This window comes from Rissa tridactyla, chromosome 8 (genome assembly GCF_028500815.1).
Source record: "Rissa tridactyla isolate bRisTri1 chromosome 8, bRisTri1.patW.cur.20221130, whole genome shotgun sequence".
NCBI classification, from domain to species: Eukaryota; Metazoa; Chordata; class Aves; order Charadriiformes; family Laridae; genus Rissa; species Rissa tridactyla.
Genome location: NC_071473.1, coordinates 22,240,693 through 22,263,783, shown reverse-complemented (window position 1 = coordinate 22,263,783; position 23,091 = coordinate 22,240,693). Strand labels below are relative to the sequence as shown.

The window sequence follows — 23,091 nt, the reverse complement described above, 5'->3', positions numbered from 1 at the left end:
TTACAGTTTTCACTTGAATTTAGGAAAGGAAATAACAGTACAAAATTTCATCCGGTTGCCCCAAACTGGAAAGACTTAGTGGTAAGACACCTCCCTCCATGGAAAGATCCGCTGTTTGCACAGCTCCAGCTCCAACCTTTGAACCGCTGGCCAGCCTTGGTTTTGCAACCACATTATTGCTGATATCAGCCCAGCCCGCTGCCCTTGCTGCCCGGCAGGGCTTCAGGCATGCTTGGGGAGCGGCGCTTGACACCTGGCAGAGGAGTTTTTCCATCAAGGTTTAAAAGGTTTAATGATATGCCGGGGAGAGGGGAGATTTATGTACCTTCGAGGGGGATTATGCATTCCTTTTCCATCAGGGCTACTGATTTGTATTCACCACGGCGCAGGAATTTATGGAAGGAGGCAATCGATGTTTTATTGATATCTAAAAAACCTATATGATGGATGTGCTAATTACCCGCTTTTCTCACAGATCCCCTTTATTGTAAACAAACAAATGGCCCTGGTACTATAATGAATGCAGGTAAAATGTACCACAGAGCTGAACTCCACAGAGGCGATGCACAGGAGGGAGAATTGCTTATGCCGGGGCAGAGACCTCAGCCCTTTGTTTAGCTTCTTCCCCGGCCAGTATTGAATTTTGGTTTCCCGTTGCCTGTGATTCCATTTCCATTTCATGGAAATCACCTCACTTGTCGGGGACAGGGGGGGCGCGGCTCTCGCAGCCACGCAAAGGGCTCCTGCCTGCTACGGCACCTATCAGCTCCCAAAAATGTTGAGCAGGGTGTGCATTTGCTCTGTCTTGCCAACAGAGGACACATGCACGAGATGAAAAATGAGCAGGTTTTTTTCCCTCTCTCTGCTAAAGCGGTGAGCGTGTGGAGCAGAGGGGGTGGCGGTGGGTGGTCGTCTCCCCTCCTCCCTCTCCCACTGCAGGGGCGAAGGGAAGCTGGGTGCTGTGACACGTGCTGTGACACTTACTGTGTGCGGCGAGACATGGAAAAAAATCCATATTCCAGATGGAAATCATAGCTCAAGGCAAGCACGTGCCACCCTGTGCAAGCCTGGTGAGCCAGGCGCTTCTCCAGCCCAAGCCCCATGCGGGCTGTTCTCCTGCAGGTCCAGGCAGGGAAGGATGACAGCTCTGCTCAATGCAGGGAGGCAGTTGTGCTCAGGGGTCCGCTTTCTGCATGGGGACGTGGGGTCTGGGGGGCCACCAGAGCAGTGAAAGGACCTTCTCGGTGCAGGACCCGGAATAGATACAAGAGGTGGTAGCACCACAGGAGAGAAGGCAGGATGAAGCCCAGAGCCCAGAGCATCGCACTGGCGTGCCACCTGCCAGAAACTCACGGCATGGCTTGGTTTTGCACCATGAGGGCCAGCAGAAAAGCTCTTGGCCATCAGCCTCATGTCCCACCAAGTATGAGCTGGGCCAAATTCAGCCTATTCTCCCAGCCCCTGGCTGCAGAGCACGCAAACCCAGAAATGTTACAGGCACCAAGCAGTAAAGAAAATCGTGCAGGGCTCGCGCAGGGCTTTGGCAGGCAGCTGCCACCCGCGCAGCTCCAGGCTTCGTCAGTGGGCAAAGCCTGTCCCAGTCTGGAGGGCCCCGGCTTTGGGGGGGGCTTGGCAGTGCCCCATGGGGATATTGGGCAAAGGCAAAAGGCTCGGTCAGGAGCGGGTCCCCCCTCGGTCCCTCCTGTGCTCCCACACACGGGGATGGTGGGAGGCACAATGGGGACGAAGCTTCTCCCCGCCGAGGCGTTGGTGCAGGGGGCAAATCTCCCAAGAAGAAGCGATGAGGGAGACAAAAGATCTGAGAGCAGTGGGATGAGGACCAACACAATGTGTAGCCCAGAGGAGCTCGGGAGACAGGAGGGGACATTTATTAACCAGAAGCGCAGCTCTGCCCACAGCAGAGGTGATGTGTTGGCTTGTGAGGGTTGAGGCACGCTGGGGGCTGTGCCATGGGAGAAGAATGTGCTCGGGCTCCCTCGGCTCCCCATGCACCTCGTCCTCAGGAGGGCACGGGCGTCCCCAGCCCGCAGCCTGCTCCTTCTCCACAGACAGGTGTCTCTCCAGTAAAATGCATGGCCACAAACAAACCAGCTCCTAATTGCCTCTTTCTTCTTTTGTTGTGGGGGGAAAAAAAAAAAGTAATCATAGCTTAGCTCGCAGGGATCCCTTCAGATGTTGTGTCCAGGCTGCCCAGGGTTTGGTGTGTGCAGTGGCCTCTGCCCTCTGCAGAGGGACAATGACAGGTCTCCAGGCTGACCAGAGGATGGAAATGATAATTATACGGGGATATTTTTTCCCTGCTCGGCACTGCTGGCCACAGCCTCTTATTGTGCTTCTGTGATCCCAGCGCTGGACGTGGGGCTGAACCACACACGCGGCTCACGCAAGGGCCCTGCACGATTCTTTTTACTGCTTAGTGCCTGTAACGCTTCTGGTTTTGTGCAGTCTGCAGCCAGGAGCTGCAAGAATGGGCTGAATTTGGCCCACTTCATACTGGGATGAAGGGCTCTCCCAGCCCTGCACTGCTTCATGTTCACATGGGTGGCTGGTGCATCCGGCACAAGGGCATCAGCACCGGCATCCCCCAGACACCGTTCCTGCCCTCTCCCAGGCTGCCAGGGACCAGCAACCAGATAAACGTCATCCCGCAGAGCAGGCGCGCCGTTTCTGAGCCCAACATCCCCCTCCTCAGTGTTTTCCATGCCAGGCTCCAAAACCCTCCACGGGTGCCTTGCATCAAACCTGCTCCCACGCCTGCCAAAGCGAGGGGGTGGAAGGAAGGATCAGGCCCTCAGTGCAATCGCTCTTTAAAAAAAAAGGCAAGGAAAAAGTAAGAGAGATCTAGTAGGAACTGTAAGTGCTCTAGCAAAGAAACTCAGCAAGGTAGTGAGGCCTCTCTCACCATGGAGACGAGCCGGAGAGCGTGCGGAGGCTGAGCGCTTCGATTAATTTGCTGCGAGTACATTTTCCAAGCTGTTCAGGGGCAGTTTCGTTCCTCCAGCCTGCCCCTCTGCCTGTCCCTTGCTGAACGCCAGCAGGCTTGGACCAGGCGATGTTTCCCCACGGCGAGCGGGGCTGGCCGGGGCGATGCAGTCAGCTGGATGGAGCCGATCGGCTCCCAGTGGAGAGCAGCAGGGAGGGCGAGTTCGCTGTAAATATTGCGGTCTGTTTATGAACCCGGGTGTTAATCACACACTGAAGAGGGGTTATAATTTTTTTTTTTGCAAGCGGCGTAGCCAAGCTGATGTCCTCTTTCCTCCAGGTCCTGGTTCAAGATGGGGCTTTGCCCCTCCCTGCACAGGCAAGGAGGCTGTGGGGGGCTGCAGACCCGCTCACAGGACACCCTTCGTCTCCTCGGCAGGCAGCCCCAGGCAGAGTGGGTGCTTTTAAGCACGCTCCCGGCTCCGGCACAGCTGAGCCCATCTCTGCCCCAGGACTGAGCAGAGACAAAGGCCCCACCACCCCTCTCACACTGGCTGGGATGCAGGGGTCCCCTCCCACCCCCTGCAGGGGTGATCCAGCGTGGCTACGATCCCACAGGTTGGACCCTGACCCCTTTCTTGGATGTACAGCCCAGGGACAGGGACATTGGCACAACTTGGTAGCCCAGTAGGAGAGTGGTGGTGGCCCTGCAGGGCCATGTCCAGGGGCTCCAGCGATGCTCCGACTTAGTGCCCTGCCTGCACTGGGGCTTTTTCCCCCTGAGTAAAAGCTCTCACGCCCAGAGAGGCACGGAAGGGGCTGTAAAGGGAGTAAGAAAATAAAAGCCAGCTTATTTCTGGCTCTGATGGAAGGTCTTTTTTCCACAGCTCCTGCGAGTCCCAGGCTGGAAAGAGGGGTGCGTGCATTGCTCACAGGCTGCGTGAATGAGTCTGTAGCGTCTGGGACATGGCCAGAAGACCACAAGTAGCCGTGCGGATGGACCACGTCACATGCGGGATCACCTTCATCCTCACCCTCGCACCCGAGGAAATGAGGGTGCATCCAACACCCAGCGCTCTGGAGCAAGACGGCGACCTCTAAAACCCAGGTGCAAAACTTCAGCTTGAGGCTTGTCCCTCTTCGCCTCGGTGTGCCCCCCCATGAGAGGGGGGGGTCAGGCTGTGGGGCAGCCCCCCATGACGAGGACGACCCCGGGACGAGCGGGTCGGGGCGCTGCCGGGGTGGCCAAGGTTTCCCCGGGCGACTCAGGGCTGCCATTTGCTGAGGCCGGGGGTGGAGGAGGGAGATGGACTCGACAGCTGTGCCAGGGAGCTGGGGGCGGGGCGGGGGGGGAGAGAAACTTTCCGCCCGAAGTCGATACCGGGCTAAATATAAACCGCCTTTGGGATGGCGCCTGGTTGGGACCCCCCCGGGGCGACGGGCAGGGCAGGCAGGGCCACCACCCGGCACCCCCATCCCGGGAGGATGCTGACTGCCGTCCGGCACCCGCCGTCCCCCCCCAGCTCCGGCCGCCACCGGGGGCTCTTCCCCGCGCCCCATCCCCGCTCCCGCCCGGCCCGGAGCCGCCGGCGGCCTGCGAGTGCCCTCCAGCGGCAGCGGGGAGGCGACGGGTCCCCCCGGCCCGGCAGCCGCGGGAGCGGTGGCACCGGCCGCCGGGACAGGACCTCGGGGGACAGGGGGTGCCAGCCAAGGGCACAGGGGGGGCTTGGGGGCGCGGGGTGCTGGGGAGGTAGAGGTACGTTTGGCAAAGGTTGTAAAGAGTTTGAGGGTGCGGGAAGCCCCCTCGTCCGCTGTTTCTGTTTAATCCCCGTCAGCAGAGCCGCGGGCGGGGAGTTATAAAAGCCAGCTTAGGGAATATGTCGCCGACATGTCGCGCTCGGGCCAGCGGCCGCTCCGGAACCCTCGGGCGCGGTGCGCGTTTCCCGCCGGGCAGCCCGTCCGCGCGTACCGAGGCGTGCGGGGGACCGGCGCGGCGGCGGACCTGGGCGGGCGGCGGGCCGCCATGGCGTCGCCCCCGCTGGTGGTGGCGGGGGCCGGGAGCGGCGGCGAGGCGAGCTCGGGGTCCGAGGAGACGGGGACGGCGGCGCCGCCCGGCCGCGACCTGGGCGCCCTCTTCGAGCAGGCGGCCGAGCGGCTGCCGGCGCTGCTGCCCGCCGCCAGCAAGGAGCAGCTGCTCTACCTGTACGCCCGCTACAAGCAGGTGAGGCGGGACCGGGGCGGCCCGGCCCGACCCACAGGCTGAGCCCGGCCACCCCGCGGCCGCGGGCGGGGCCCGGGGCCCGGGTGAAGGAAAGGGGCGGGAGCCGGCCCGGTACCCGAGTTGGCTGGGCCTGGGGCTCCCCGGGCCGCCGGCCAAGGGCCTGGGCGGCCGCTGGCACCCAAAACGTGTCCGTGCCATGTGGGAAAAGTTGTGTCGGGGTGCGGGAAAAGAGAGTGGCGGGAGCTTTCTGTCCAGCACTGAGTTCGGTGCCGGTGGTGAAGGTGAGATGAAGTCTGGTGGAGCAGAGTCGTGCTAAGTTCATCGCACTGGTGGTAGTTCCTCGCTTTCCCCCTGGCTCAGCGTGGAGAGCCCGAACGCCATCGCGCCGGTCGCCTCTGCTGCGGAGACGTGGGTTTGCCTTCAGCGGGCTGCACGGTGCATCACAGTCAGGTGTCAGCGCAGAGGATTTGGCCTCAGTGGCAGGTCACCCATGGGTTGGTGGCCTGTCCAAGCATCCACTGAGTCTTTTCGGAGTAAAGTACCAGCCTTTCCCTGGTAAATCCAGTTCTCTCCCCTGTGTTCGCCAAGTTCCCCTTGCGTGCTGGGCGACGAGGCGACTGGGATGGGCTAGAGAAGGTGATTGAATGCTTTGTAGTGCACGGCTAGCACTGGTGCTTGCCTCCCCATTGGAGACACTGGGGATCTGCAGTAATGACCCAGGTGTGGGCATTGAATCTCTGGGGTTTTGATGCAACCACATGAAGGATATGCCCATGCAGGTCTGTCTGTGGAGGGCTTTAGAGTAGACTGGGAAACTAAATTCGTTGGTTCCAGTTCTAATGTTGAACATGATTCCTTTTCCTATTCATTCCCTGTGAACCGAGCAAGCTATAGGATGCATCCTGTGAAAATACACCATGTGACTTTTTCTGGCTCTGGTAGGAGAAGTTACGTAAACCAAACAAAAGCACCATTTAAGATACAAAGGACTGTAATAAATATTGTTGCACCTTAAAAAGTAACACCTTAAAGATTGAAGAGTAAAAGTACAAATATGACTCAGGTGTGTGACAATAGATGCTGGCTCAACTTGAAAACTGAATCCCACCCATTTGGATGAGTAATTGAAGTTGGGTGTGCCCATCTTCCCCATGATTTTCCTCCCATATGGAATACCCTTATCCTACTACTGCTGCTTATATAAGTGCTTTCATTTTTTAATGCAATATTTAATTATCCTTTAAGCTGATGGCTCCTAGGCTGTGGTTTGTGGACCATTAATTGTATTAAAAGCAGAATGGTCACGTGAGCTTTTGTTTTCAGATTTTTCTGGCGCTTAAACAGGTCTCCAGGTTTCCCTTTCCCTTTTCAAGAAAAAGGAGGGTAGAAAAAAATACTAGGAGAACTCTCAAAAGTAGCAAGAGCATGCCTAGGATGAGATGAAAAGAAAGGGTGTATTTTCTCTTCTGTAATTTTTTTGTCTGTATTCTCAGGAGATTTGTTGCATGTAACCTCTTATTTTTTTGCTCTGTGCCAAATGCTTTGTAACTGACCGAGGTGGAAATGGGAAGACGTTATTTGCGCATCAGCACGTGATCATCAATAGACTCCAGAAGGTTTCCTGGTGTTAGCTCTGTAAGACTAATAGGGTCTTTTATGTTAAAAATTACTTAAATCAGAAGCTATTTCGCAACAGTTTTGATACAAGTCAGAAAAAGCTGATAATTAACACTGCATCAGCACAGATTTCCAGTTGCCTTCAGCTGAGGGGAATAGCGCACTTCTGTCCTCTTCTCCTCTGTCCCTCTTGTCCCTGGCCAAGCAGGATGCAACAGCAAGTGCCTTTGTGCTCCTTGGTTTCAGGCGGTGCTTGGCTCCTGGGTTTCCATGCCTTTGGCTGCCCAGTGCTCTCCAGAAAGGTGCCATCCCTGTTACAGAGTCCCTGGGAGGGTAGCGCTGGAGATGGGAGAAGTTTGCTAGCACAGCTACTGCAGGATTGTGCTCTGCTAACTTTGAGTTTTGCAGCGTTTTGTGCTTTAAATCAAAACGAGGGCGCTTAATGCAAGTTTTCTCTATTTAATTATAGCAGCTGTATCAGTATGCATAATGGGCTGCTAATATATTACTCTGGTGGACAGTAGTATTGCTAGCACACAAAAGGTGCTGACTCAGATCTGTCCACTGTCCTTGATTTGGCATCCTTGTCTTTCCTCAGTTTAGTGTTTTATGTCACTAAGGGCTTTGATTTAAGATACAGCACCATCATAAAAGAGGTGACAGTAACAGCTGAGCTCTCTGTTAAAATACTGTATATTATTTATTTCAAACTGTTTGGGTATATAGGCATTTTCCTGGAATTTTATTACCTTTTATTGGAGGCCATTTCAGGATTTTATTACTTTTCTCTCTGATTTTGTTTATGTGTCAGAGACTTGAAAATAAGGGAATTGCTTAGTTGTCATCTCCAGTGAGGTTTTCAGAAGATGTTGCTGAGTTTACGACTATGCCCCAGAACAGGAGGAAGAACGGACTAGTTGGTAGGGCTCTGGACTGGGACTGATTTTCTGTTTCTCCCCATGCTTTCTGTGTGGCCTCGGGCAAATGACTTCTCTGTGCGGCTTTGGGCAAATTACTTCTCTGTGCCTTGAGTCTGTAGTGAAGATAGCGCTTGCCCGTCACGTTGAGGATGCAAAAATCTGAGCTTCAGAAAGTGTAGCAATAGAGACCAATTTGGTGCTCCTCATTCAGAGAGGGGAGGGAATCCAGAACCTGCTGTAAATGATCAGATTGAGAAAACTGCCCTGCTAGGAAGATGTGTCAGTGCCTAAGTAAATGCTGAGAGGTGCAGGCAAGCTGGAAACCCAGTGCCAGTGGTAAAATGGGGCTTATGTTGTCTTTGAGTGTAGGCTCAAGAACATAATCCTGTTTCTGCATGATGTCTTTCAAATATTGTAGAACGTGACGGCACAAGCCTGCCCTGAATGCGAGTATTTCTTTCTGCAGCTTCCTGTTGTGTGGAGCGGTGCGATGGCACTGAGTCGGTGTTACCAGTGTCACTCTCTCTGTGTCTCTGGGACATACAGCCCCTTGGTCATCAGGGCTAGGACCCCTTGCCTTCTGTAGGTGATGTTTGCTTGTTCTTCTTTACGCCCTGCTTTCAGTCAGTTGAGTACAGGTCTTTCCCACAGTTTGGTGCAAGTTAGTGGAGCAGAGCTTTGGAGGAACAGGCAGGAATTCTGGTCTTGCCAAAGAAATTCAGCGTACTTGGCCTGTGTACAGTTAGAGCTTAGTCCTGCTGTCCACGGAGACGAGTTCTGTTCTTATTCCTGCTCCATAGGGAGGCTGGAAATATGGTTCACCTTACAAGATTTACAGTCAGGTAAGAATATTTGGCTGGAACTCCCTGCTGTATAAATGTATTAGTTGAAAAATTAGCAAAGAGCCATTTTATCACCACCACCAGGGGTGAAGGGGGAGCTGGGGGATTCAGTTTTGGAGTAATGAGTAAGGGGAAATCTCAAGGTTTCTCACAGTCTGGACCAGCAGCTGAGGTTACGTGGGGAGGGTGTGCAGTGCTAACAAGTCTCTGAGCATCTGTCTATCCAAGCACTCTTCAGAATGTTGTGACCTTCAGCTCTCAGGTGAAGGCTTCATCCAAGGTCCCTAAATTTCCATTTTGGCCACAAATGGAGATGTCTGCAGACACTTCCCACTTGGAGCTGCCTGGGTCATCCTGGTACGATTCATGAGTATTATGTCTGCAGGCGACTCTGCACGCAGAAGCAATACTAGCAAAGTATTTAATGCGTTCTGGCTCTGGTCTTTTTTTAATGCAGCTGATGAACTGTAAATGAGGAGATCTAAGCCTCAAGTGACCAGTCAGCCCCCTGGAGACCACCAGTAATTATTTTGTGGACACAGAATGAGAAACTCTGACTTGAAATACTAATATGGGCTCTTGTCTGTCTGCTGGTTGTGGAGAAAAACAGCTTTTGAGGCCCTCCAGGGAAGTAGCAGGAGGGCAGAATCCTTCACAAAATTCCCCTTCCCCCCCAGTATTTGTCATGAATTTGCACTGGCATATTTAGCTAAAACTCCCCTTCCTCAGCCTCAGGTCCCCTCTAATGTTAGATTTCTGGTTGGTTTCTGATGCATTATGGAGTCTTGCAGCAAAAAGAGGGAAGCCAAAATCTTTATTTTCTTCTTTCCAGCAAACCCCTTGCAAGCCTTTTTAATATAGCTTAAAATAGCAAGCAGGGCACAAGTGCACTTCTTCCCCTCTTGATGGATGAAATTTAACTACTGTTCCTTGATTTGTATTACTGTCGATGTTACTAACAGTCTTTTCCGACACTGGAACAGACTTTGAATGCCAAATCTAAAGAGAGGAAACTGCTGCCATGTTTTGATGATGATAGTGGAAAATTAATATTAAAACAGATTATTCTTTTTTTTATCCAACTTGGCCAATTTTTGCAGGTTAGATGTTGAACTAAAGAATTGCCAAGCGGGTGTTTTCCATACAGATAATGAATTTGCATTTTATTTCCATGTTTTCGTTTTTGAAACAAGTGGTCCAGCCTACGTCTGAGCACAGGAGGAAACACTTTACAGTACATGAATTGTGACTGATTTATAGGACTTAACTGTTGCTAGCCCATTCTCTTATTTCTCCATGAAATGCAATATGTTGTTTTAAAGGCCAGCTAAGATGTTCTAATTTGAATGAATTGCTCACGGGGAGACAGTCAGATGTACAGAAAATTAATTTCAGTTACAGTCACTCATATCCTCTAACACTTTAAATGAAAACATAGTGTAACTAATAAATATCTCTCAGCGTGGGCATGCTCTCTTTAAAGCCTGATTAATGATTCCGTCCTCAGCATAAAATCCCCACCCTGTTAAGGTGAAGAATTGTTAGTTGATTTAAGCACTTCACCTGCCTGAACACTTGAGCATATTTCATAAAAACATTTGATGAATGCAGCTTAGTTTTTTGCTTGGCTAACAAAACGTTCAACCAGCAGCCTTTGCCCACCTCCAGAACGTACCTGTGTTCCCTCCCTGGGGTCTGTTTAAACACCCCATCCGTGCTGGGCTTCCTTGGTACTGGGCTGTGCCGTGTGTTAATGGGGACTTGGTGTCATAAACTGCTTTCCAGGGCCTGTTGCATTTGGAGCTGTGGTTCTCCTCTGGCTCCTACAGTCTTTCTATCATCCCTGTGGGATATATCGCACTCTTTTTTTAAAAACAAAAAACAAAAAAAAAACCACAAAAAAAACCCCCAATGGTTTGTTGAAATTTGTTCCCTATCACAATGACATTTTCATTTCAGTTACATTAATTTTACCAGTGACACCTGTGTGCAAAGAGCTTTATTTTCTATGAGAAAGGGGCACTGGTAATTGCCAGATCTGGTGGGTCTTGACCCGTATGCCCTCGATCTTCCAGGCAGGGATGGAGGCACGTTTGCTTATACATTCTCCTGAGCTGACTTCAACAAAATATGTATTACCCAAATCTCAACCTGCTAATTGCTCTGTTCTTGAGGCAACTGTCAGCGCTGGCCTCATCACAGGAATGTGGTTGTGCCTTTGGAGCCTTGGGCAGGCGTAGCCTCTGCCAGTCCTCTGGGTTCCCCTTTGTGGGCTAGCTTACAAAGGAGATCAGCTACTAGACTTCCCTGCTATGAGAGGAAGGACCTTGTCCCATCAGTACACCAGCCTATGGAAAACTGCCTGAATCCCACTGGCACCGAGTCCATTTAACACTGGCTGTAAGATTTTTTTATTTTTTTTCCATATATCTCTCCACCAGTTCTGGCTCATTCCCTGGCTTCCTTGTGTTGTTTCTTATTTTTCCCCACGCAGTTTAATTTCTGGCTTGCTTCTGACAGACTGGTTCACCTCCGGTGTTTCTGCTCAGGCCTTGACTTGTCTCTCACCCAGTGCTTCTTATGCAGCCCGATGCCTTGGAGCAAATTCAGAAGCTGCTTGGCGTTCCTTTGCTCTGAGTGTGTCCCCTTGCCTTCCAGAGGACCTTGAAAATAATTAAGCAAAGTCTGTTTACTTGAGCTTTGTGCGGAAGCAGGTGAATTTCAGCCTTAATGAATAATCATCTCTGTAGAAACCCTAATCAACAGAATTTTTCTTGATACTAGTGGAGGATGAGGCATTTGGCTGGGTAATAAACATAACATTAAGTGAGAAATCACTTGCTGGTTGTCCCTGTTAGGTAATGCATGCAAAAGAAATGAGCTGCATAACAAAATTGCTTCACTTGCATCACGCAAAGAAAACACAGGGATGCAGAGGCGCTAATAACTGCGAGAGCACTAAAATGAGGGTGAAAGGGGGTTGAGTTGTGTCAGTTCTTTCCCTCAAAAACCTTACCTCTGGCACAAGAACAAAATTGCCCTGAAACCATCAGAATCCAGTATTTCCTTATGCAAGCCCCCTTCCCTTTGCTTTGTTCTAACAGAAGGAAATTTCTTTTCTTTAGGTGAAATTTGGAACCTGTAACACTCCCAAGCCGAGCTTCTTTGATTTTGAGGGAAAGCAGAAATGGTAAGAGAAAATCCTTGTACTACCTAGCGATTTCTGGCTCTGCTTTTTGCTGCATCTTATCTGTTGACAGATTCTGGACCTAGAGGATGTTAGGTCTGAGAGTCTGCCACTGAACTAGCTTTAAAATCCTTTGTTTAATAGGGAAATGTTTGCTGCTATGCCTGATGCAGACATGAAATACGAGACTCCTATATTTACCCTATTTATCCAGGATTAGCCTGCATGCAACAGAAATTTTGTGAAAATATAGCTATAGCTTTACAAACGGCTTTACCTTGTGAACGCAAAGTGATGTTCCAGCCTGGATCACGATCCTCTGAAAGATCCTTTCATGGCAGAGTGCTGCACTGACTGTGGCCATTCATGGCTTCAGAGAAAAATCGACCATTTCAAACTGAATGAAAGATGGCTTTACACCCCCTGAATATGTTTAGATGAATCTGTTCGCTGTGTTCCACTGATGACACTATAAAAACACATTGTGCTGTCTCCAAGGGGCTCACTGATGTTTTGCTTTCTCTCCTAGGGAGGCTTGGAAAGCCCTGGGAGACATCAGCCCTCATCAAGCTATGCAGGAGTATATTGCTACAGTGAAAAAACTGGACCCCAGTTGGAATCCACAGGTAGGAAAAACACGAAAATATTGTTCAGAAAACAAACCAGCATTTGTGTCTTTGTAAAGGTAACAATGGTTCAGCTTCACACAGATGTTAATTGCTGCATGGCAAACTTCATTTTGAGCAGATTAAAGTCTAAATTCATTTTAAAAACTCTCTTTTTGTTATGACTGAAACATGAAGAACCATCTCTTTCATTCGTAATTATCTTCATTAAAGGGAGCGCATGCACAGGGTTCGTTTGGCCATAGTGATCTAATTTATTTTGCCTTTATTGGTTCATGCTGTATTTAGCATGTAAAGATACTTTTTATCCTTTTCTCGTCTTTCTCTTTTCAACTACTATTTAAATGTTGATCAATACAAAGTAATCTCCATGAAAGTGACATGAACTGAATGATCAATTCTAAAAATGTTTCCTTTTTGTTTCGATGCAGCAAATTACCAAATCTGATTATGATTAGGTACTCCAACATAACAAGTGTATTTGTAAATCCCGTATGTGTGTCTTATAGGGGGACTGTACTGTCATCTTAATTAATCTGTCTTTCATCTATCAGGTTTATTACTTGATTGAATATTTAAGGATACCTCCCTGTTTATAGACTGATTTTTATACATTTTTTTCTAAAGAGGATTGCTCTTTAGAAAAAGTACTGCCTTTGATTGCAGATATTTTACTAATAGCAAAATGCTGAAGGCACGGTAATTTCATAGCAGGAAACTGATTCATTTTTGATCCTGTGTTTTGGAAGCAAAATCTTGCGTGAGCACAGGCCTATGAATCAAGAATTTGATTCTTAGTTGTCTTCTGGTGCTGTTCTGGAGGCTTGAGAGTAATTGTTTTTTCTTCACTAGTTCGTGTTTCATGGCGTTGATCCTGTTTTTACAGCAGACAAATATTGTCATTTAGAGGAACCCCTTTTTAATACCCTCAGGGAAAATAGCTTTATAAGCTGTGCAGCACACTTAGCAATATGCTGTGAAGTGCAGTTAGCAAAAGCTAGCTGCATGCTTTGTAAATTCTTGCCCAATCTAGAATTCTCATACAGAAATAAAATAATTTAAAAAGAATCCATGTATGATCCTGAATGGAGAAAGCATCTAGCGGTGTAAAGTGAGAGCTTGTAGCCCCTTCTGGTAGCTAAAGGGGGCTACAGGAAAGCTGGGGAGGGTCTCTTTATCAGGGAGTGTAGCGATAGGACGAGGGGTAGCGGTTTCAAACTGAGAGAGGGGAGATTTAGATTGGATATCAGGAAGAAATTCTTTCCTGTGAGGGCGGTGAGGCACTGGAACAGGTTGCCCAGAGAAGCTGTGGCTGCCCCATCCCTGGAGGTGTTCAAGGCCAGGCTGGATGGGGCTTTGAGCAGCCTGGTCTGGTGGGAGGTGTCCCTGCCCAGGGCAGGGGGATGTTCTTTAAGGTCCCTTCCAACTCTAACCATTTTATGATTCTGTATGAATATGTGTTAAACAATTTAAAAAAAAAAAAAAACAAACCCCAAACAACAAACAAACAAACAGAAGCACCCAACAGTTTCCTGAGTTTTTCTGGCTAGAGCTTCTGTTCATAAAAAGACTTCTCATGCATGGTGACAAGCTTGGCTTTGGGTACTCCCTTTGTTTTCTTGCCTCAGAGAAATACTTATTGTCCCAGGTGTAACCTTCAGGTTACAAAGCTGTCAGCTAGGAAAGTGGAATAATTATTTTTTTTAAATAAATTAAAGAAGCCATACATACAGTAAACAAAGAATAGTTTGCAGCACTGCTCCTCCCCTAAGGTGAGGAGTGAACGTGTATGAGCGTGTTTCTTCCAGTTCTGTCCTTGCATAAGCCTGTCCCCAGGACTCAGCAGAAACTAGACCCTGCTGGGTAATGCTGTTGCGCCAGCGTGTTTGCTCATTCATGCATTGCTCCATCCCCCCCTTTTGAATAGTTGATGCAAGAAGTGTGGGCTTGCAGGAGGAGACCAATGCTGAAGCTGCCAGAGTGGTTTAAAGAAATGTGATTTTTCTTTCTTCAGATGCTTTTGTTGCAGTGTTTCAATAGACATCCTTCTTTCATTCATGTAACTCTGCATATATTTCTTAGCTTTTTGAAGCCAAATGATTTTTTTTTCCCCTCTGTGTGGTCTCAGCGCACGGAGCTATAATGCTGAGGAAAATCGGTAGGGTGTTATGTGGTTTACTGTCCCTGCACCCTGCTGCTCAGGTGACGCATTTCTTGTCATGACTCTTTCCTTTTCCTGTGCCTTGCCTATGACTGAGCTAAAACTTGTTAAGAGAGCTGAGCTCTTTACAATGAAGGGATATGCTCAGGTGCAGAAAGGCCAAGCAGCAGGAGCTACGTTAGCAGAGAATGTAATTTAAAAGTTAGTGTTAAAGACCGGGTGACATTGCTTTCTTTAAAAGAAGTCACCTGTCCTTCCTTTTAATTCACCTTTCATACAACCAAAATGCTATCAAGAGTCCTCCCGCTCTGCTCTGTCTCGTGCTGTTCTCTACTCCTTGGGTTTTTCCCCCTACCAAATCCACCTTCTGGAGCCACGAGAGGGAGCTCTGTTCTTTAAAATGATGGAGATGCATGTGTCAGGGGATGGAGATAAAATAGCTATTTTAGTCTTCAAATTTCAAATTGGATTTATAGAAAAGATCTGTGGGTACATTACAAAGTGCTTCATCACTGTCATTGTGTCTACTTTACATGCTCATCTGCTGAGTTCCTTTGGATTTCTCTTGCTTTCAGTAGATCATGAATGAAATACTCCTAGTATTTGGTTAAAAGCAGTATGAAGCGCTTCATACAAATTGGAAAAGTTCGGCTTTCAGATCATTATGAATCCTAAATAGGAATTATAGTACAAGGGTGTTGAATTTCTCATTGTGCAGCTTCATTAATTTTGCTTTCTCAATATTACCTAGATATTTTTTTCTTCAACGGTTCATCTCACCCCTTAAAGTTGTTCTTGTGTGTTATCTTAAATACTCCTCAGTCTCCCGTTTCGCATATTTGCAAAGGGGTTTTAATATCTTTATCCTTTAGTACTAATATGCAAAATTTAAAAGTTAGAAACACCTTATCTCTTTGATGGGTTCATTTTTTTCCCAGCAGATTTGCTGCTGTTATGCAGCTTTCAGGCTGTCGGTATTTTTCTTAATAAATCGAGTGGAACTAAATGCAGTCTTTCTTATGCAGTCCAAATAGATCTACTTCTTAATTTCTTTTTCTTGGTTCTTCATTGATTCATTCTTTCATATTGACCTTGCAGTTTCTATATTAGTACATTTTCAGCATCAGGCTGTAACTGCTATAATTTAGTAATCTCTGCTTGTTTTGGATGGAAAAAAAAAACCCAAAGTAAAAGCATTTTGATGCAGTAGGAACACCCTGAATTTGCGTTCGGAAGCAATGAGAGCACCAGTAGCAGCTGAAATCTAACCTGCAGCATATTAGGAGACAACTGAATGAGGAGAGGCAGTGGCACAGCTGCTCTCCACTCTGTGAAGCGGTCTGCCACTTTTGGCAGTAGAGGCACATCTGTTGGCTCATCTCCATGGCTATTTCCAATGTGTTTTACTTTCTTCCTCACCCTTGCTGCTAGCAGGCTGTCTGATAGTCATGCCTAATCTTTTATTTCAGAGCTTTGCCTAAGGAAGGAAATGATCATACAGCATTTATTTTCAGCAGTTTTTTTTTTCTGGCTTGGAAATCTTTAAAATAGCAGATAACCTAAATGATATTGAGGGAAGATCCATTGTCTTTACATTCATGAAGCTACAGGAGTCTCCTTGCTGTATTTATCTTAAACCCAGAAGTCTAGAACCAATGATCACAGTTGCCTTTCTAGATGCTTGGCAGTTAGGTCCTCCTGTGTTGGCATGGTCTTATTGTGTTTTGTGTCGTAGGTCATTTTGTTCCTTTTCCCAAGAACAGCTGTTAGTAGGAGGTCAGGACTATACTTTTCCATGCTTGTCTCCATTCTTCTCTTGATGCAGTCTTCCTTCGTCATTTCTACCTTTTAGCGCATCTTTTGTTTCTTGTTCTTTCTTGTGAGTCATTCCTTTCAGTCTGAAGTTCCAGGCAGTGGAAAGGTAATTGCTTGGACCAGCTCAGCTCTATTTGCATATTTCAGAGACATCACCTGTCCTTCAAGTCTATTCACTCTTCCTCCACAACAGAGAATAATTTATGAAGCAATTCTTTTGCATTCTCTATCCTTAAACAGAAATGTTTCATGCCGTCAACACATCTCACTGCTTTGGGTCCTTTAGAGAGGACTATGTGTCCCAGCTGCTTCACTGCTTTTACGTTCACCTGTCTTCCTGCTTTACTGGCAGCAAATGACATGTTGCTTTTGGTGGCTTTTGCTGATGTGTGTGTGAGTTTGGCGATGATATTCATCTGCTCTCCCTGCCAGCCTCCTGCAGCTTGTTGCCTCCGTGTGCTCCTCCCTCCGACCCTTCTCCTGGGCTGTGGCTCTGTGGTACCTGCTGCTGCGGTGCTCCCCCGGCTGTCACAGCAGGGTGTTTGGGGATTTAGGGAGGTTTGCCTTCACAAACTGGTCGTCTTCCACCTTCATGCAATAACTTTGTACTCTTGTTCTCGTGGGCTCTACTATATAATTGGGGCACTTTCAGGACTTGCAGTTTTTGTGACATTCTTAGTGGCTATATTTCCATTTCCCCACACGCTCTAAAATTCTAACCTCTGTCATCTATTTGATGTCACAAATCCCCATTAGCTTTAAGCATGCGGATTTTTTTTCAAACCTCAAATTGCCGCGGGAGTTTGTGTCTGCAGGCACTGACCATCCGGAGGCAGGAGCGGGACAGCCACCTCTTTGGCTCAGCAGCGTTGTACACATCTCTTCAACCAAGTTCGTGTCGCAGGGGATGTGGGTGGAGGTGTGTACACGACACTGCAGTGAGGCGGTTAGGAGCTCTTATTGATTGTTTCTTGTAACAAGGCGGTTATATGGCACAGCTTAAACAATAAAAATAAATAATAAAAAAAAGGCATCCAGATTTGCTCATCAGTTTTAGCTTTCCATTTGCTGATTGCAGTTTTGGCATCTCTTGATTCTAAATATTTCCTTTTCCTATTCCTTATATTGTCCGTTTACCGGTTCCAATCTCAACAGCTTGTCACGCTACTAACTTCAGTGGCATCCTTCGCCAGACATCTAGAGGCCTTCTTTCTATTTGCTTTGACTGCTGAAACTCGCAGGAGGACTTAATGATTTTCTATTTCTATACTTAAAAAAAAAAAAAAAATTGGCATTTTAGCTTGCTTGACTTGTCTTGCACTTAGTAAGATTTCTGCTGCATAATGAGGAAAGTTGCATATTAGGAATCTGAAGAGCAGAGACATGTCTCTAAGGCAAAGCAGGAAGAGAGCTTGAGTTCCAAGAAAATAGACATCCACGAGACATCTTTTTAAGCTCTTAAAGATTTGAAACTCCAGTGCTGATGTTTGCAGGGGACAAAGCTGCCTGTGTTCTGTTTTTTCAGCTACTGTTCTGTGCCTTGTTTGAGTAGAGGAGGATTTATTTCTCTGTACTCTGGACAGAGTGGTCAGTAAGAGTGAAATACCTCTGTGTTGGTGTGGGAGCACTGAGTCGCAGCATTTGGACCAGCAACAGACAGTCAGGCTCATGAAAGAGAAAAGAAACTTCAGAGTGAATAAAACAGCAAATAGCACTATTGCTGCAGGCTCGGAGCGGTCCAGTAAGATGGAAAACCTGCAGGAACAAAGCAAATCGACTTGTCTGGTGGCCAGTGGGTGTTTTTGCAGGAAGTACTGCAGGGGGCAATATTTGCTAAGGTGGGTGGCCAGTTACCCTAGGCACAGGGCTGGGCTCCATCCTCCCTTCTTTCTGTTGAAATAACCTTTTTCTATCACATTTTAAATCCAACAAGCAAGTTGAAACTAAAATGTGGAACAGAGAATTTACAATTCAAGGATACAGTGAAAAGCAGGAGAAACAATTTCCCGATTGGCAGAGGAGCTGAGCTGGTATGTATGCTTCTCGTGGGTTGCACCAGGTGTTACTGAAATATTTCCACGATTGATTTAAATTGATGAGCCTCTTGTATTTAAGTAGGATCTCCAAGGCAACTTAAAATTTCTGTAGTGACTCGAATACAATCTGTGTGTCCAATGATGTTAAAACAGGCATTTGGAAATCCAAACCTGATTTTTTTTTTTTCTTTAAATTTGGCCTCATTGCTCAAATTTGGCCTGTTCGTGTCTGGAGCAAGCAGTTTGAGTTTTATGTTTGGTCAACTTCTAAAAATTACAGTAGTGAATGGTAAATCATACCATAGTTTTGGGCTGAAATCTGTGGATTTCTTGATTAGTACTGCAGGCCGATGGAATTTCTTCTGGCAATTAAGAAATGCATTAGGGAAAAAAAAATGGTCTGTAAACAAAATGAGTGCACCCATCATGTTTGCCTGTTTTGTCTGTCAGTCAAACAGATGTCTCCCTTGATAATCTGTCCAAGCAGCCACTGTTTGTGGTTGGGAAAAAGCAGCACAGTGGTGTGGGCAGGATTACAAGGGGGATGGGAAGAGCAGGAAAGGAGAAGACCTGTTTGAGTCTGTCTGTCATGAGCAAACAGTGTGTTCGCGTACCTGCTGTGCAGTGAGTTTGGGTAAATGTCTCAATTTATAGCTTGCTATACCGAGGTCAAAAACTTTAAAAACAGTGACTTTATTTCTTTTTGTAGTATAAAAGCAATCTAATTGCATTGTGTAAAGTGGGGACTAATCAAATTATGGCTGTGCTCCTTAAAGCTTGCCTTCCTGTGCAGTGCTAACGCAGCGCGCTAGGGAGAGGAGCCTCCCGTGCCCCTGCGAGCTCTTCGCTGCTCCCCTTTTCTTTCGGGGTTTGTATAGATCCTGGCGAGTCACTTCCCACTTAGTGAATTTTGTCTTTGACTGTTTTTTCGGCTTTACCCAAATGTTGATAATTTGTGCTTAAGAATAAAAGTGGTAACAAAGTGCAGAAAACAAACTGCACTGTTCGCTATATATATTTTTGAAAGCATCTTATTTCAATGGATGTCCACATCAGAAGAAGCAAATCACTGAGATAATTCATAATTGGGCTGTTCCTCTTTAAAAACAAACAAAAAACCCAAAAAACCCCCCAAACCACCAGCAAGCCTGTATTGTTGTTATTTTTTTTATTCTTTTAACAGAAAAAAGAGCACTAGAAATTAAGAACCAAAAAACTGATCCACCTCAGGCTTCTGGCTTTGGGGCACGTAAGGCTGCGGTGTCCTCTGGGTTTAGGCAGCCTTGCAAAACTGCAGGTTTTTTTTGTGAACCTCCTTGGGCTATGTGGTAGTTTGGTGTACGTCCTGAGAGGGGTTGATCTTAGCACAGAAGGAGGGTTCTGCCCTGCTGCCTTTGGCCAGCTGTGCGAGGGACGGTCTCTAGCACACAAGCGGAGTTAGTGGTAGATGCAGCCTTCCTGTGGGAGGGAGTAATCTGTGCCATCCATGGCCAACAAAAGCTTGTAGGTGGCCTCACCTTGTTCATACATGTAAGACTACAGGCAGAATGACCCACCTTATTTTATCCAAGTTGGAAAAATGTCAGTTTATTAGCTGCACAAGTTAGGACTTGAGTGTTTTGCTTTTGGAGCATGCTTTCATAAACAATTTTTCTTAATAGCAAGGGGATGTTCTCTTGTTCCTGTTGTGTAAGACAGTAAAATATCAGTCTGCAAACATGAATTAAATTCCACTGTACCTTCTCACAAGGAACGCGTGCTGGTGCTTTGAGCACTTGACGTAGGTCCTACTCATAAACCAAGCTGTCCATAGGTTGTTTGCTACTTTTCTGCCCCGTCTTTGCATATGTAACTGTTCATCAGTTTCATTCCATGCGAGGTAGCTCAACGCTGGCATGCCAAGCAGGAGGTAGTGTGTCGTCTACCTGCTTTGTTGTATAGATTGTTATGGTCTGAGCAGCAAATCAAATTCAGCTTCCTATTTATACTTACTGGGTTTAGAAGCAGCACAGGCTCCTGGGCAGTGTGAGCCCTCGCACAGTACTGCCAAGATAACACTGCCATCCCTTGGCTGTTGTTCAAGTGAGGGAGCGGATTAATGAAATGGTATGCGTAACTTCTGTTCGTAACGATGACAATGTAGATGGGAGCTGGCGGTCGTTTGCCGTGAACCCGTGGCCTGAGGATGGACTTGTTGGAAGTTGAGGAAGAAACTCTTTCCTGTGAGGGTGGTGAGACACTGGAACAGGTTGCCCAGGGAGGCTGTGGCTGCCCCATCCCTGGAGGTGTTCAAGGCCAGGCTGGATGGGGCTTGGAGCAGCCTGGTCTAGTGGGAGGTGTCGCTACCCAGGGCAGGGGGGTGGAACTGGGTGATCTTTAATGTCCCTTCCAACCCGAACCATTCTGTGATTCTATGTCCTGAGGATGCTTTGTTCTAGTAAGTAACTCACGTGGCCAGGAGGTGGGGTGCTGTGCTGGTGGGGGCTATCAGCTGTGACGGTCTGGGGTTTTGCCTGTGGAAAAGCTTGATAAATTATAGGGGGTTTTCTCCTCTGCATCTGCATTTTGTTGTAGAGCACAAAACATAATGCCAGATCCAGAGTGAGATTTTCAGTGGTTTTGGAATTGTGGTTCTGGCAAGCTGTGCATAAGTGAAAAGTTAAAATGAACAAGTGCCTCATAGTAGAAATATAAACAGCTGGAATATGTGTCAGCCTCCCACCCCCTGGGAGTCTATTGGATTGTTCTCTTTGATTTTACATCTCCGCAGAAATTTATGGTCTTAGCTCCTTTTATTTATGACATCGCAATCCTCATTCAAGCGATTGATTGAAATACAACAGTGCCAAGCTGCAAGCCTGTATTTTAGAAAGGCTTGAAGTTTAGAAAGCAAACCAGCAATGCAAACAGCCACATAGTGAAAGCTGCACTGGAATCTTGTACAGAGGTTGCCCGTGTTTCTGTATTCCTGAACTTCTTCAAAGTAAAGCATTATCATGACAAGGATTTATACCTCTTCTCTCTCTCTCCTTTTAAGCTGCCTGGTCTTGCTAAAAGCATTTTGTATGTTAAATATACAGTCTTACTAGCCCTGCAAAGCTAACTTTTGCTTATAACAATGTTAGCCCCTATTTTTCTGGCTCAGATCCAGCAGTGCTGATGTGCTGTGTTGTTAGTGTACTGTGGGCAGCTGTTTAAGAACATAATGGTAGTTGTTTTCTGGAATTGCGAGCAAGAAGTTGGGGGGCTTGTCACTTTTGGCTACCAATGCAGTGATTTTGGTTAAACATTTAAGCAAAGATGAAATATTTTTCCTTTTGAATATGTCAGTGAATTAATTTTCATCATCTTGCACTAATTCAAAAAAATACCTTTTACTATCTGGAATGTATTCAGAAAAAAAGAATAATTAGAGGCGTAGCTCTGCCTTGCTGATGCTATGTGTGCTGCTGCAGCATAGTGATGCATGTGGCATCCTGGCATCATGATTCCTGGCTTATTGGTGGATTAAGACACTGCATGCTAGCCAGATATACCAGAGGCAACCGGAAAAAAAACCAACCAAACAAATAACTGTCTATATATTAAAAAAAAAATAAAATCAAACTCTTGGCATTCAATGATGACAAGCTATAACAGCATGAGGCGAGTTACTTTCCTGTGTAACTTTCTGTGCAGCAAGGACCTAATTGCTTTTTTTTTTTTCCCCTCCCTTAATAGATGCCCAGAAGTAACAGGTTTTGCTGTGTGGCTGTAGTGCACAGGTAGCAGTCCCACAGCACCTGGTTGTTCTGTGATCCTGCAGCTGTGGGAGTGGAGGCATGGGACACAGCTGAGCTCTGGGGTCTTGAAACTTCACCTGAGCAAGTGCTCTTCTAGTTGAGAGAGCATCTCAATATCAGAGGAGGGCCACCGGATCATAAGTTGCTGCTGATCCTCTGCTGAAGGCTGCTGCTGTTATGGCTGAGTTGATGGGAAACGGATAGGTGCTGATACTTCCAGGGAGAGCCCAAGGTCTTGGCTTAAATTGAGATGGCGAGGTTGAATTTGTTAAGATGTCAGACTGCAAGCTGAAGTGGCTGAGATGCAACCATGTATTGCCCTCTGCCATTTCTGCCTTGAGGTGGCAAGGAAGGGTTTTAACTGCTGTCTGCCGTTGTTTTCGTGTGTCGCAGACTTCAGCAGCAATGCTTCCTCTCCCCAGCAACAAAAATGTTGGTAACAAAAGTATTAAAAAGCCGGGTTTTGTTAAGTGGCTGTGTGAGGCTGGAAGCACAAAGGAGCAGTGTTGTGGCATAAGAAGCAAATCCACTGGCAGTCAAAACTTTCCTGTTAAGTTTACTTCTGTACTGGAACTCCACCAGACGAAGCAAGTTGGAAAATGAAGCTTTTGGTGATGCTGGGCAATGTTACACAGTTGGGATCTGGGAAGGTTGCAGCGTGGGCTGACAGAGGAGAGGTGTTGAACCAAGCAGGATGTTGTCATGGGCTGTAGAGGCAGGAGAGGTAAGCGGGCAGTGAAGATGGAGTTAGGAGCTTGGGGCAGAAGCAGAAAGTGGAGCAGGCTGAACCTGAGCCTGATGTAAAAGGGTCTGAAATGGGAGGAAAGCCAAAGAGGAAGGTGCAAGGGGAGGTGGAGAGGACCAGGAGGGTAAGAGGTGCTTTCTCTGATCAGTCTTAGCTTCCCGCTGGCCAGGCCGCTTTCTAAGCAGCAGGGAGCCTC

At 47.3% G+C, this 23,091-nt stretch overlaps 1 protein-coding gene across 6 annotated transcripts in view; it reads left to right on the top strand.

Moving 5' to 3' along the window:
• The first annotated feature begins 4,911 nt into the window (after positions 1 to 4,911).
• Positions 4,912 to 23,091, top strand: part of ACBD6 (acyl-CoA binding domain containing 6) — a 91,069-nt gene continuing 72,889 nt past the window's right edge. For 2 of the 6 annotated variants that reach the window (XM_054211692.1, XM_054211696.1), the window contains exons 1-3: positions 4,914 to 5,164; positions 11,669 to 11,733; positions 12,260 to 12,356. In XM_054211692.1, coding sequence (XP_054067667.1) covers positions 4,967 to 5,164; positions 11,669 to 11,733; positions 12,260 to 12,356 — 360 coding nt within the window. In that variant the 5' untranslated portion in view covers positions 4,914 to 4,966. Of the gene's footprint in view, positions 5,165 to 11,668; positions 11,734 to 12,259; positions 12,357 to 23,091 lie in introns of all 6 variants that reach the window. The other 4 variants (XM_054211695.1, XM_054211694.1, XR_008468040.1 and 1 more) reach the window with 4 other exon arrangements.